This window comes from Triturus cristatus, chromosome 4_1 (assembly GCF_964204655.1).
Source record: "Triturus cristatus chromosome 4_1, aTriCri1.1, whole genome shotgun sequence".
NCBI classification, from domain to species: domain Eukaryota; kingdom Metazoa; phylum Chordata; class Amphibia; order Caudata; family Salamandridae; genus Triturus; species Triturus cristatus.
In genome coordinates, this window is record NC_140585.1 from 918,058,089 (window position 1) to 918,071,438 (window position 13,350).

General features: G+C 44.2%; 1 protein-coding gene across 2 annotated transcripts in view; it reads left to right on the plus strand.

Moving 5' to 3' along the window:
- LOC146855810 (transmembrane protein 116-like) overlaps window positions 1-13,350 on the plus strand; it is a 153,011-nt gene that overhangs the window by 47,678 nt on the left and 91,983 nt on the right. Inside the window, exon 5 of one of the 2 annotated variants that reach the window (XM_085653727.1) lies at window positions 8,826-8,924. The exons of the other annotated variant lie outside the window; for it this stretch is intronic. Within the exon in view, the coding sequence (XP_085509853.1) occupies window positions 8,826-8,924 (99 nt within the window). The remainder of the gene's footprint in view (window positions 1-8,825; window positions 8,925-13,350) is intronic. 2 annotated transcript variants of the gene reach the window in all.

The following is a 13,350-nucleotide window of genomic DNA, read 5'->3' on the forward strand; positions in this document are numbered from 1 at the left end:
GACTAGATTCTTCTTTTCAATTCACTATGTTTGAAGTGGTTGAAGCTACTTAAGATAGTAGTAAGTATCTTAGGGGCATATTATCAAGGCAGGCGATAAAATTATCACCGCTTTAGCGGCAGAAAACTGCTGCTAAAACGGCGATAATGTGCTTGTTAATATGCTCTATGGAATTCCAATTGAAGCCCATGTTAGATGTGAAGGACATCTAACCTGAGCTTCAATTGGAATTCCATAGTCTGCAGTTTTCCTCTGCCAATGTTTGTGGTCTGGTGGACGACTCTGGGGATCCACTCACTCACTTTGCTCATGGTCCACTGGGGGACGCATTTAATATATTGCTGGCCACATTGAATCCTCCAATGACTCCCTAAGCACAGTACCTGACACTACACCCACTTATGTCTGGAGGGGTTCTTCGAGCCACATAGATTGTTATTCTTTTTCACAGCCATTGAGGGATTGGGGGCTGGATTATAGCCTTGCTGACTCACCACTTAGCAAACATAGACTTCTGGCTCTCTCATTGCATGCCTCGCTCTTTGTTAAAAAGGCTGTTGTGGACCAACCCCTCCCTTTATCATTTTCCTGTAACCATGGGGTGATTAAGAGCTGGTCGAAGATATATGAAACCATCTTCTTAACACAGCTAGTGGTTTCGTCATTCCCTGATTTTCTGAAATGCCTAGTTGATGATTATATGCAGGGCGGTGGCACCAAGCTTCTTCAGAGCTATGACAGGATCTGTAGTACAGTTTATGAACTGTTTCTGGTCCCAATTAAATCAGACAGCAGACCGCACGCTAAGTGCTGGGGAGGCTCCTCCACTAGGGCAAAGGAGCGCCGCCCCACTGTTTTCTCGCAGTGCGAGAAGCAGAAACATAAAACGGTAATAACTTCCCGTTATTACCATTTTATGTTTAGTTGCGGGTAGGCAGGGCTGCTCTGCCAACAGGGAAGGAGTGGTGTACCCAGTCCGGAGGGTGCAATGACTGTTTGGTCAGCCCTCTGGGGCTGCCCAAACCAGTCATGCGCACTCTGCTGTTCCTCCATGCAGGCTGCAATGCAGCTTGCATGGAAAACAGGGCCACACCCTTAAGCCCCTGTCTTGGCGGCATCCCCACCAATCACAACGCTGCCATTGGCTTAGGGGAGGGAAGAGAGGCTTCCTGTTCCTGGTGGAGAGCAGGAGCAGGATCGAGAAAATGCGGGACCCGGCCAACGGACCGGTACGTTTTTTATTTATTATTAAATTAACCCCACTTCCCTGCACAACAACCCACCCGCAATTAATGCTGGCCACGACTGGCTAAGTGGTTTGACTCAAATTGCACTAAAGCACATAACCAGTTGTTATATGTATGAGAGACCTCTCATTCGACCTACATCTATTCAACAATGGCTACACTTAGCTGGATGGGCTTTTCCCTTTGCTACATTAATTAGTGATTTCAACATCAATACATTTTATTTGTATCCTTATTATTTTTTAGATTTGGCATAAAACAATTTTTTTATTTTTGTTATCATATATATTTAGTCTGTATTTTAAAACATGTAAACATAACTTTGGTGTACATATATTCAGTGCAATTCATAAATAATTCAATCAATTGTACATCTCTTATATAGTCAAAAAAACATGATTATCCATGTCCCCATGTTGTGATACACACCATCATCACATCTCATCACACCTCATTTTCCTTCAGGTACTCACATACCATACATACGCATTCACACATCAAGTACATTACTATTCCATCTTTGATTGGCATGCCCACAACCATGTGGCGAGAACCCTTCACTAATGTCCATGGTTGTGCTGCCAGCTGGAGGTCCAACAGGCCGACGTACGTTTCAGTGGAACAAGGGTATTTAAATCCACCTTCTTCAGGACAGCATACTTGCAATTCATTTATGTAGTGGAGGTAAGATGGGGAATCAATGTTTCAAGTTGGCTTCATGCGCAACGGTGAAATCATGTGTGCCAGAAAGATTAGGCGCATATGGGGCCTTCTTCTCTGTTGGCCACACTGACACTCTCAGTTATGACACTGGCTTCTATGAGCACTTGCAAATTTGTTTAAAAGAAAGAGAGTGGCTTCCAATATGAATGTTCAGTGGTTTGTTCTTTGTGTCTCATGTGATACTGGGCATCTCGCGCACAATGTCCAAGAAATTGGTCTGGGTGCCTGTTCGTTAGGCTCTTTCAGGATTCTCTCGTGCAGAACACCGGGCGGCTCCGTCCCGCTTACTTTACATAACCAGTTGTTAGCTGCTCTGAAGAAGCAACCCAGAGATCAGGATGTGGTTTGAAGCTGCAAGGCCCTGTACTAGAGCACCCTTAGAGCAAATAATGCTATTAGAGAAGCCAGCTGCCCATCTCGGCGTGCCCCTGGCCCAGATGGGATTCCTTCAGACATGTTTAAAGTTAATTCTTCTTTATGGGCTCCTCTACTGACCAACGTTCTAAATGCTTCCCTAGCTACTGGCCCACTTAAGGGTTGGTCCCACTACTATTATTCCCATCTTTAAAAAGGGCTTTAAAGGTGATCCACATTGTTATCGACCCACTTCTTTGATTAATTTGACCGCTAAAATCATGGGTCATATTTTGCTAGACTGCCTTCAGCTGTGGGTCAATGAACATAATGTACTCTCAGAGGTCCATTTGGCTTTCGTCCCGGCCTAGGAACTGTGGAGCAGACTCTGAATTTATGCCTGCTAATAAGTAAATTTACAGTGGCAAGCTGTTCCTGGCTTTTATGGATCTGAGTTCCGCCTTTCATTCCGGTAACAGGTCCAAAGTTTGAAGTATTATGACAGAAATGGAAGTTTATCACTATATTGTCAATTTCCTCAGAGAGCTTCAAAATGACGTCCTTGAGTGTGAGATATGGCCCTGGAAGGTAGACAACCATAGCCATTAGTTTAGCTAGGAGCGTTCGCCAGCGCTGTGTTTTGGCTCAGTTTTTATTTTCATTGTAGGTAAATGTCTTGGAGGAAAATCTATTAGCGCTCAGGGCTGACTGTCCCGCCCCCCAATAGGTTATTGCAGCGTTCCCGAATTAATTTACACTGACGATAATGTCCTAATAGCTAGGACAACAATCGGTCTACAACTTCTGTTGGACCATTTCTGCCAGTTTATGTCTAGCTTAGATCTTAGGGTTAATCGAGCCAAGATGCCTGTTATGATCTTTGGTGCAAAGAAAAGGGATAGCACTGCCTTTCTGGTCAACAGCTCGGAGGTTAGCGCTGACCCTTTGTTTACATATTTAGGAATTGCCTTCGACAGTCATGTAACCTGTGGTCCCCTGAAGTCCAGTAGAGCCACTGCGTTCTCCACAGCAGTTGAGGCTGTTCTTAGGTTTGCCCGTAAACAAGGCCAGAAGCCTATAGGGAACTCACTGCCATATACAAAGCCAAATGTTGTGCTGTCGCCACCTATTGCGCTGGGCTGTGGGGCTTTATTGATCAAGAAGGTCAGGAAACAATTGGAAACGGTTTCATTAAAGAGCTAAAAGTACCAGCTGCCTCATATGTCATTCAGAGATTGGGATTGGGTATATAAATGATTTTATCAGAACGCAACCACTCCTCCTGGGGTTCAGAATCTGATCTAAGAGCCAGATCTCATTCAATAGGGCCGTGCTTGCTGACTGTCTGCAACTTGCCTGATGTTTAACAATCCCAATATCCCATATCCCAATATTCGCAATATCTAACTAAGTCTGGGACGGGAGCATCGGTTTACTTCTCCCGGCAGCGTGGCAGCTGCTTCCCTCATTTTGCTAAATAAAACCTTTTTAGATGGCTGCATGGAAGAGAGAATGCAGAGGGTTGTTGATATGCCAACTGTGCAGGCGTACATGCGGATCTGTATGCACACCAGCATTGAACCTTATTTAACATGGGTGTGTAACCAGCGTCACAGATTCTTGCTAGTTAGACTCAGACTATGCACAGTGCACTTTCTTATTTCCATAGCTGACCTGTCTGTCCTTGTGACCATCACTCAGCTCAAAACACGATTCATTGTATGTTCTTCTGTAAATTGTATTCATTGCTGAGGAAACGCTATTTGTTACCCTTTTTAAAAGCGGCGAAAATTTGATTCTGTAGAGCTGCTTTTAACTAGCCACAGTCTCGCCCTACTGTGAATATCAGTTTTTAAACTGCAGTTTCAATTCAATGTGCCATCAAGCAGAGTGCCACGGTGATTATGCAACAACTGATGCTCTTCTCTTTGTTCTTGTTTGTATGATTTTTTATGTTTTTAATGATCCTTTCCTTGAATCACTCTCTAGCGTTTTTTAATATTATGCGGTTATTGTACTTTTTTGTGTTTTGTATTAACTTATATGAATCAATGTTCTTTTGTACTTTTGTGGTCTAGTTAGACAGAATAAAGTCGAATTTGAATTAAAATATCCTTTAAAATGTCCTCCTGGGAGTCCTGGTGCATCAGGGATTGTACCGGCTAAATCCCTACAGCTCTAAAGAAGGTAAAAGGAGTAGGTTAAGGCAAATCTACCTATTATCTGGCTTGACAATGAACCCAGAGATACGGTTTTCGTTTGGTCCATGGGTTGAGGTGCAACCTGCTCCCAGAAAATTAAAAAGAAAAACCCTTGTACCAGGGTCCTTTTGCTGAATTCTGTCACTTCACGTTATTCAGTGAGGTGCCACTTCCTGTAAGATAAGGTAGCAAATTTCTTGTGTCTTTTTCATGACCCAGAATAGACGTGGGATTTCACTATGTATGTACTTTTTCCTGTGTCCTTTTTAATGAAGTGTGCTTAGTTTGGAGAGTGTGTGTGTGTGTGTCTCTTTTGTGTGAGTACAAGACAACACTAGTTGTAGAGGTTCACTGTAAAAATGATAAGTAACAATATATATATTTTTATTTATTTATTTAGAATTTGTATGGTACAACAAATCATCCCCAGGGGGATCTCTCGGCGCCCGGGTAGCAGACAACATAGATGGACAGTGCTCATTAAAATAACCAGGTTTTAAGACGTTTCTTAAATTGTGCCAAGTTGGTGCATGCCCGAATATCTTCTGGCAGACCATTCCAGTGTTTCGGGGCTACGTGGGAAAAGACACCGCCACCCATCTTAACTTTCCTGATCCGGGGACAGAGCAGCTTTTGACTGCTGAATCTCAGCTGGTGTACCGGAGTATACCATTCTAGTTTTTTTGTTAAGTACCCTGGGCCTAGACTATGGAGAGATTTAAATACCAGGCATAAGAGTTTAAAAACTGATCTTTTCCTGCTGGGGAGTCAGTGCAGTTCTCTTAGCAGAGGCAATGATAGGGTTTGTGCAGGTTTGTTAAGGGCCAGGCGTGCTGCTGTGTTTTGGACGACTTGCAGCCTTGAAAACAAATCTTCCCTAATCCCTACCAGTAAAGAATTCCCATAGTCTAGTCTACTAACTAGAAGCGACTGAATAAGAAACTTTCTGGAAGAGAAGGGAATCCAAGGGAAGATCTTGCTCAGCATGCGCATCATGCCGAAGCATTTACCTGAGAGCGTTTTGACATGCTCTTCCATAGAAAGTCTGTCATCTATTATGCCTAGATTTTTCGCCCAATTTTTAGGTGTAGGGGCTTCTCCCAATTCCACAGGCCACCACTCTGTGGTCCATAAGTCCTCAGCTTTCCCAAATAGCAAGATCTCTGTTTTATTGGAGTTCAGCTGTAGGAAGTTCTTGCTCATCCATGTGGTAATTTTTAACATGCAGCTCTTGAATTTTTCTCTGGTCACGTTGGGGTCCTTCTCTATGGGGACTAACACCTGAGTGTTGTCCGCATAAGAGATTGTTTGGAGCCCGCATGATCTAATGATAGTGGCCAGGGAAGACACATAGATATTGAACAGAGTGGGACTTAGGATAGAGCCCTGTGGTACCTCCTTATCTACAATTGTTGTCTGGGACACAAATGTGCCTAACTGTATATATTGTGATCTATCGGACAGAAAACTTTGCATCCATTTTAGTGCCGATCCTCTGACAACAATCTCTCGCAGCTTGTCCAAAAGGATTCTATGAGAGATGATGTCAAAGGCTACCGACAAATCTAAAAGGACCAACATCATCGGTGTTCCCTCATCCAACAACATTCTTATTGAGTCTGTCACCTCCGACAAAGCAGATTCCGTGCTGTAACAGGCACAGAAACCTGATTGTGAGTTGTCGAGCAAGTTATTCTGTTCCAAATAGCCAGAAAGTTGTCGATTAATCAGGGTTTCCAAGATTTTTGAACAACAAGGGAGAAGCGAGATTGGTCTATAATTTTGAAGGTCTGCGGGATCCGATAGGGCTTTCTTAAGCAGTGGTTTAATAAAGACCTTCTTCCATTTCGAGGGAAATGAGGAAGTATCTAATGACACATTGCAAACTTCAATAATTGGATTGGACAAGGCCAGTGCCAGATCGGAGATAATGTGAGGGGGGCTACATCTGACAGCAAACCTGACCTGCTATGTGTTAACAGAGAAAGAACTTGCTCCACAGTGATGGTTGAAAAGGTTTCAAGTCTTGGGGAGAGAAAATCCACCGGGGTGGGTAGTGTCGCCCCAGCCTCCTCTTCAAGATAAAAGGAGTTATAGATTTTGTCAATCTTCTGTTTGAAATTTGAAGCTAACTCATCACATAACCTCTGAGTGGGTGGGAGTGAGGGGTTAGTTGTTCTAGGATTGGAAGAATCTTGAATCTATGTTATCGGTATTGTCTAAATGATGGTTAAAATCCCCTAGGAGTAGGAAGTTATCTGCTTGCATGGTATATGGAGCAAGAATTCAAAAAATGCCGCACAGAAGGATTTCTTGCTTTCCCCGGGGGGATGATAGACTAACGCTCCCGTCACCCTGACGCCTTGGGCCAGTTCCATTAGGAATACCATTAATTCCATGCTAGGAGGGGAAATAGTATCCAAGATTTTTATGTGGAGGGCTGTACGGGTGGTTATGGCTAAACCTCCTCTCCTCTTGCCTACTCTGCCAGATCTCACTACCATATATTCTGCCGGAAAGGCGATTGCTAGAGAAGGTGAAGATTGCGTGTGCAGCCATGTCTCTGTAAACAAGCAGATATCAGGTTTCATATCATCCAATAGATCCCATATTTCTGTGGCATGTTTGGGAATGGATCTGGCATTGAGCTACAAGCCTTGGAAAGTAACTCTTTGCCCTCCCTCGTTGTGCTTTCTTTCCCTGGGGGTCTGTTTGCTGGATGCTCGCTGGCCTGAAAGAAGGGGCTGGAAAAGAGCTATTCTTTGCTGCAGCTGACCTATCGCCCAATCACATTGCGGGCAGTTGCTGACGTAAACTTCCTTGTCTATGTAAAGTTTGCTCCTACATCCCCTGCTAGGCGCCTTAGCCCTTAGCTCCTCTTTAGAGTAGAATAGAGGAGGCATTGCTATACATGAATCGCCGCGAGCAGCGTTTCCTGCCAGCTGGCATCGTTCAGGCGCAGACGGGCTTGCCTTAGGCACACCCACTGCGCACCCGCAAGTGTGGTAAATGTAGGCCCTGTAGGCCTAAGACCACTAGAGCACTGACCTCCCCTAAGATCGTGCCTGTGTGCAGCCCTGTGTATTCGGCTTCCTCTCTCCACTCAATCGGTCATGAACAGAGACCGTGGTGGACCGGAGAGTTGCCTGAAAATGATTGGGTATGTTTTTAAGTACAATTTATTGAAGCAATATTACTGCCCCCACTTGATAAATGCACAAGCAACAGTGTGTGGTAAACATAGAATGCAGTTAAAACACGGCGATTAAAACAATGCTCAGCTTACAGCATACAGCATACATTGTGATAGGCTGAATAATGAAGCCTGCTGCTTATAAATGATAAGTAGCAATATATAGCACTTTATTCTGAGGAAAGTCTAGAACCCCATGAGAATCAAAGAGACTGTTCTGCGAGGATTGAAGGGCAGGGATAGAATTGTGCGGTGACATGCTACCTGTGTCTCTTGTCTGGGTGTTGAAGCATTTATGGCAATTCTGGGTCTGCAGCCTTGCTAGTGTACCCAGGTATAAAGAGGGTGAAGGGGTGTTTCGTGACAAACTTTGCTTGTCATCTTTCTCCCTTATTGAAGCGATATCTCTATGTTGCCCTTCTATCTTAGCGAAGAGACATCAGTCTGATCTTCTCTCCGTGGGTGGAGGTCTTGGCATATTGCAGCTTTCTATCACTGGCGGTCTAAGGGCCTTGGTAACCTCTTCTTCCCTGTTCTCTAGAAGTCCTGGCATGTGCAGTCTCTCTCTCACCAGAGGTCTCATCATATGTCACTTTTATCTCGGTGGGTCTCAGCTTGTCTTCTCTAGTGGTCATTGATTAATGAAGGTCTTGTCCTATAATCTCTCTTGCTCAAAGGTCTTAGCATTTCTTCCTCTTACCTCAATAGAGTTCTCCAATTGTCACTTTTCTCAGTAGAAGCCTCAGTGTGCTTAAATGAGACACGCTTACCTATCTTCTTCTGTTGAGAGTTTCCTTCTCTTCCAATGGATGTCTGAGTAAATCTCATGCTCAGCTGAGATCTCAAGTGACTGCTTTCTATCTCTCTCTCTTGGTGTTTCAGCACGAGTCCTCTTTCGCTCTGTGGGTATGCCTGTATGTAGCCTTTTCTCATTCATGGTGTTACCTTAGTAGACGCTCCTGAAAATCTGTCTCACTCTGGGAGGAAGACTCAGAATCTCTGTCTTCTGCACGGTGCATGTTTTAGCATGACCATTGGCTTGCTCAGTATCTTACATCTTTTTTTGATGGATGTCTCTCATAGTGGCATGTCTCCTATCTCCCTTAGATGTTTTATGCTGTCTCATACCTGATGGTAGTTGTCTATGCCTTTGAGGTTCACCGATCTGTGAGGAACTTAAGAAATGCACGTGCCACCAACATACAGGTAAGCACCCATATCCTCTTCAATTAATACCAGAATGTTAAAGCCCTTTGCTGGCGGACTTGAAAGGAGGACCGTCAAGAGATTAACTCGACAGACTGGTACAACACCCTCCATGTTCCTTAGGACTTTGAGCTCACCTGGGAGACATAGCATATAAAAAACACAAATTGAAAGGGTTGCGGGGGAGGAGCTGTTCACACAAGTTCCCCGGTGCACCTATTGAAATATTCTTTACAAGATGATTTACAGTCTGAGTCCAATAGCCCTCCTGTCTTTGCCCTTGGCGGCGCCAAAGCCTGGTTGTTTTGCGGGCTTTGCAGAAGCAGGACCTCTGGGCCAGTGGGCAGGGGCTGCCTTTGACCATGGTCTGGAGAATACGTATGCCAGAGGAGACTCCCTCCCTTCCTTTACTACACGTTCTCTTAAAGGAATAATAATTTCTTGCTTTCTATATTCTGAATATTATCTTAAGAGTGTTATGCTTTTAGTTTGTAACGGATAGAGGTAGTTTTATGTCTTTCATGCAAGAGTTTGTCACAAATAATAAGGGTCTGGAGTACTTAACCATCATCCTGTTTTTACCTTTTTTGTCTGAACTGCAGTGGTCTTGTTTTTAACCCTAAGTTGAGGGTAGTTGGTCTTCAGTCATTCACCTCCAGGATCTGCTTCTAGGTCGCTCACAGGAGTACCCCTGGAAAGTGGGTGTGGCCAGGCTTGGTCACGGATACCCGCTCCTTATGTTAGTTTGTTTTGATGAATTGTCCTGTTTTTCGACCTGTAATCTAAGTCACCTATTGTCCCTTTAAAATCAATATACATAACATAAATATGCCCTAAAAATGACTCATTGCTGTGGTATATAAGTACCGAATAACAATAACAAATGTGTTATGTTCGTTGTCTTGCGAGTTGGTTTGCAAGCATTAAATATGGCGGCAGCTTTGTGCTTTTTACCTACAGTGTGTCATGGCTCTATCTGCACACAATATTGCACCCATTGATAAATCCCATGCAGGCCACTGGGGATGCAGCTCCATTACAGCTTAAACCACCACACTTCTCAATTGTTCTAGTTGTAAAGGCAGAGTAAGTGACATCACACTAGTAAAGGTTCCGGCTGCCAGTGAGAGAGGTGATGCATCACAAGAGAACTTATTAAGATGTGCCAGGTAACATATTATAAATACAACGAATTGTTGGTGCTTTCTTGGCACCAGAGAAATATCAACTATGGAGTTCATGTCATTTAATAGGAACAACACAATACACAGTAGTGTCTTAAATGTGATCACTAGGTTTTGTGTTTCTGTTATGGGCAGGGCCGGACTGGCCATTGCGGGCATCGGGCGTTTTCCCAGAAGACTGGAATGGTAGGGGGCGATTTTGCACTGGTGGGGGCCGGTTTTTGTTACTGGGGCAGGTTTTTCAGAAGTGCTGCAATATCGCCCCCCCAGTAACAAAAGCAGCAATGCATCACACTCGCCCCACCCCCGGGGATAGTCCAGCACCATTGCCAGGGTTGCTTTGGGTTCCCAGGCCGGCCCTGGTTATGGGTTTCATGTCAGTGTCTCCCTTTTACTCGCAGAGCCCAGAGCTCGAGAGAGATCTGGTGGGAGAGACAGGGGATTACAAATGTCAGCCTCCACCCATTTCTCTAAAGCTCGAGGCTTGTGGAAGGGCAAGGGGCACCATGTAACATGGTACAACCACTTCCTTGGATGGACAGGGAAAGGCATGGTTCTTTGTTGTACTGGGGCAGCCTGGTCTAGGCCGCTGCGCTTTACATCTGACCCTAGGCTACCATACGCATTGCTCTGGTTATGCCACACCTATCTAGAGCCGATGGTGGTGTGTGTGCTGCATTGGTTGCACGGTAGACTACACAGCAGAAGTAACACGTTTTGTTGCAGAATTTTAGGGAGAAGCAGAGTGCAGTAGCAACCAGCGGCCAAGTCAAGGCTGCCATACACCTACGAATACAACTAGCTTGGTGTCTTGGCACTTCCTGCAGTTGCAAGGCTCTCCCAGAGCTGACAGAGCCCATTTGGATAAGAATATCCCCTGTCCATTTGGTACTTGCACAGATAAGAGCAGGACCTTACCCAGATGCAGAAACCATTGTGAGGATCTGACGTGTGCAAAAAGGGGCCAAACGACCTGTGAACACTTAAACAGACTATGACTTTTTGCAACCTCAAAGAACAGCGCACCACCATCCCTGTGTTTCCATTCCCAAATGGGAATGTTTTTCATGTTTTTAAAGCAGCCTGTGTTCATTAAAGGACTCCCCAACTCGGCTGGTCGGTAGCTTGTCAATCAACCACAATTCATACATTCCTCTCCAATCTGTAGCCAGTATGGGTCACGATTCACGCACTCTCCTTATTTGCGATTTGGAAAGGATTGCAAATGCTGTTTTATGATTCACAATACATTTTCCAACCAGTAAAAGTGGTTTGTGCATTCTAAAAGGTTCTTTTATTGTCACAAACGGTGTGATTTTGCAAATCCTAGGGTTTGTGACCAATAAAGGACTGTGTACATCAGGCCCAGATTATTTAATTGCAGTTTAAACAAAAGGAATTCAGAAAGAAGAAACTAAATGGAAGGCAAAAGTCAATATTTGTTTTCTTGAAATAAATTCTGTGCTGCAGTATCCTCTTGATTGATATAAAGGCGGTTGTGAGTAGTCCTGGGTAACATTTAGATTACTCTGGCATAATTCACGTAATTTAGTGAATTTTGTGTCATACTTGTTTTGCGAATCTGTGAAATTAATGCTATTACGCATTTTGCATTATTATGTGCCATTTGCGGTAAAACTTTACTGCGAACGCGTCATGAGTAGTAAAAATGTATGCGAATGAACAGGAATAAAAGAATGGGAGTGACTATTGTTCGTTGTGCGTTTGCTTTTTGCACAATGTTTTAGCAAGAAATGCATCTTCACCTCAAATTGATGCTAGCTCTATTTTTGCTCTAACATATAGCACAAAATAATCGATTTGCATTTTGCATAATTATGCATAATTTCACATAATGTTGCCAACATTTCACGTAATCACTTGAAAACAAATTCCCCATATTTTCCATACCCCTAGTTGTCAGTTCAATCCCTGTGATCCTTCCAGCACAGCCCCAGCAGTTAGATAGATGTATGGAGCTGCCCACACCTTGTCCTGTCTCAAGCCTTTTCTCCCATCTGGGGTCCCCTACCATTGGGTTTCTGAACTGCGACTCAAAATAATTTCAATCTAAACACTACCTGTTGTCCCACAAGTACTTTCCCAGGATGCAGTGACAGAATGGACTTTATTTTCAAGAATAGATAGCATACCGTTTTCAGTGTGCTAGGATAATGAAGATCGAGGCAGCGTTGTCTTCAAACAATATGGTAGTACAATGGAACAATGGTCCCAGTAAACAAATAGTCAACACATAAAATCATCAATCAAAAGTAATTATTCAAAAGACACATCACATAGTGAGCATACAGTGTTATTTAATCACACTGAGCATACAATAGTTTGAAGTATAATGCAATCTGTACACAGTGCCCCTAGGGAAGAGAAGAAGGGGAAAGTGCAGGTGTTGGAGATTTTGGTGAGGATGAGAAGGGAGTGCAAATCACAAAGTATATTGTTTAGAAAGCAAAGGGCTCATATCTTAAGCCAAAATTCACAATGTATCAGAACAGTAAATAGCCATGGTTTGTCACAATAACACAGTGATGAATCGCTGTTGGTTAAGTTGGCTAGTGAGACAGATGTCGACGTTTCGACCCCTAACCAAGTAGGTAAATGTATTCCTTACACTGGGATCTTCATCAGGACAGGAGTGTCGGGGTAGGGGAGGGGGTCTTCCATGAAAGAGCCCTTTACTGAAGGCTGGGGGAGTGTGGGCACGTGGGCTCCAGATGGGCGAGAGCGAATGCAGACACTTAATGGTGAACAATTCATAGGGAGCCAAGCCGGATTAATCAGCTGGGCTTTGTATGGTGTCCGGTTCTGGTTGAGTCTAAAAGTCAGGCAGAGATGCTCCGTTATGACTCATAATCGCTGCGCAAGAAAAACGTCTCTGTCTGTGTCAGGGGACCAAACCATATGGGGCTGTTGTTGTCAGGTCCCAGGTCTAGCACTAGAGCAGGAGAGAGACCTATGCCATGCCCCATGTCTGCAAAGTAATAGAAGCGTTTGCTGGACTTCCCCTTGGGCACAAAAATGTACCATTATTTCCTTGTCCTCATTATCGTGAGAGCCAGGCCCCTGTCCAGTTTACAGGAAACAGCTGGACAGAAGCAGCCAAAACAAACCAAGGGGAACAGCTGCACAGTTTGTGCTTGTATGGTGGCACAGCAGCACAAGGGGCATCCTGCCATTGCCATGCCCCTACATGGGTCCACCGCAATGCCTACAGGAGAGAAAGC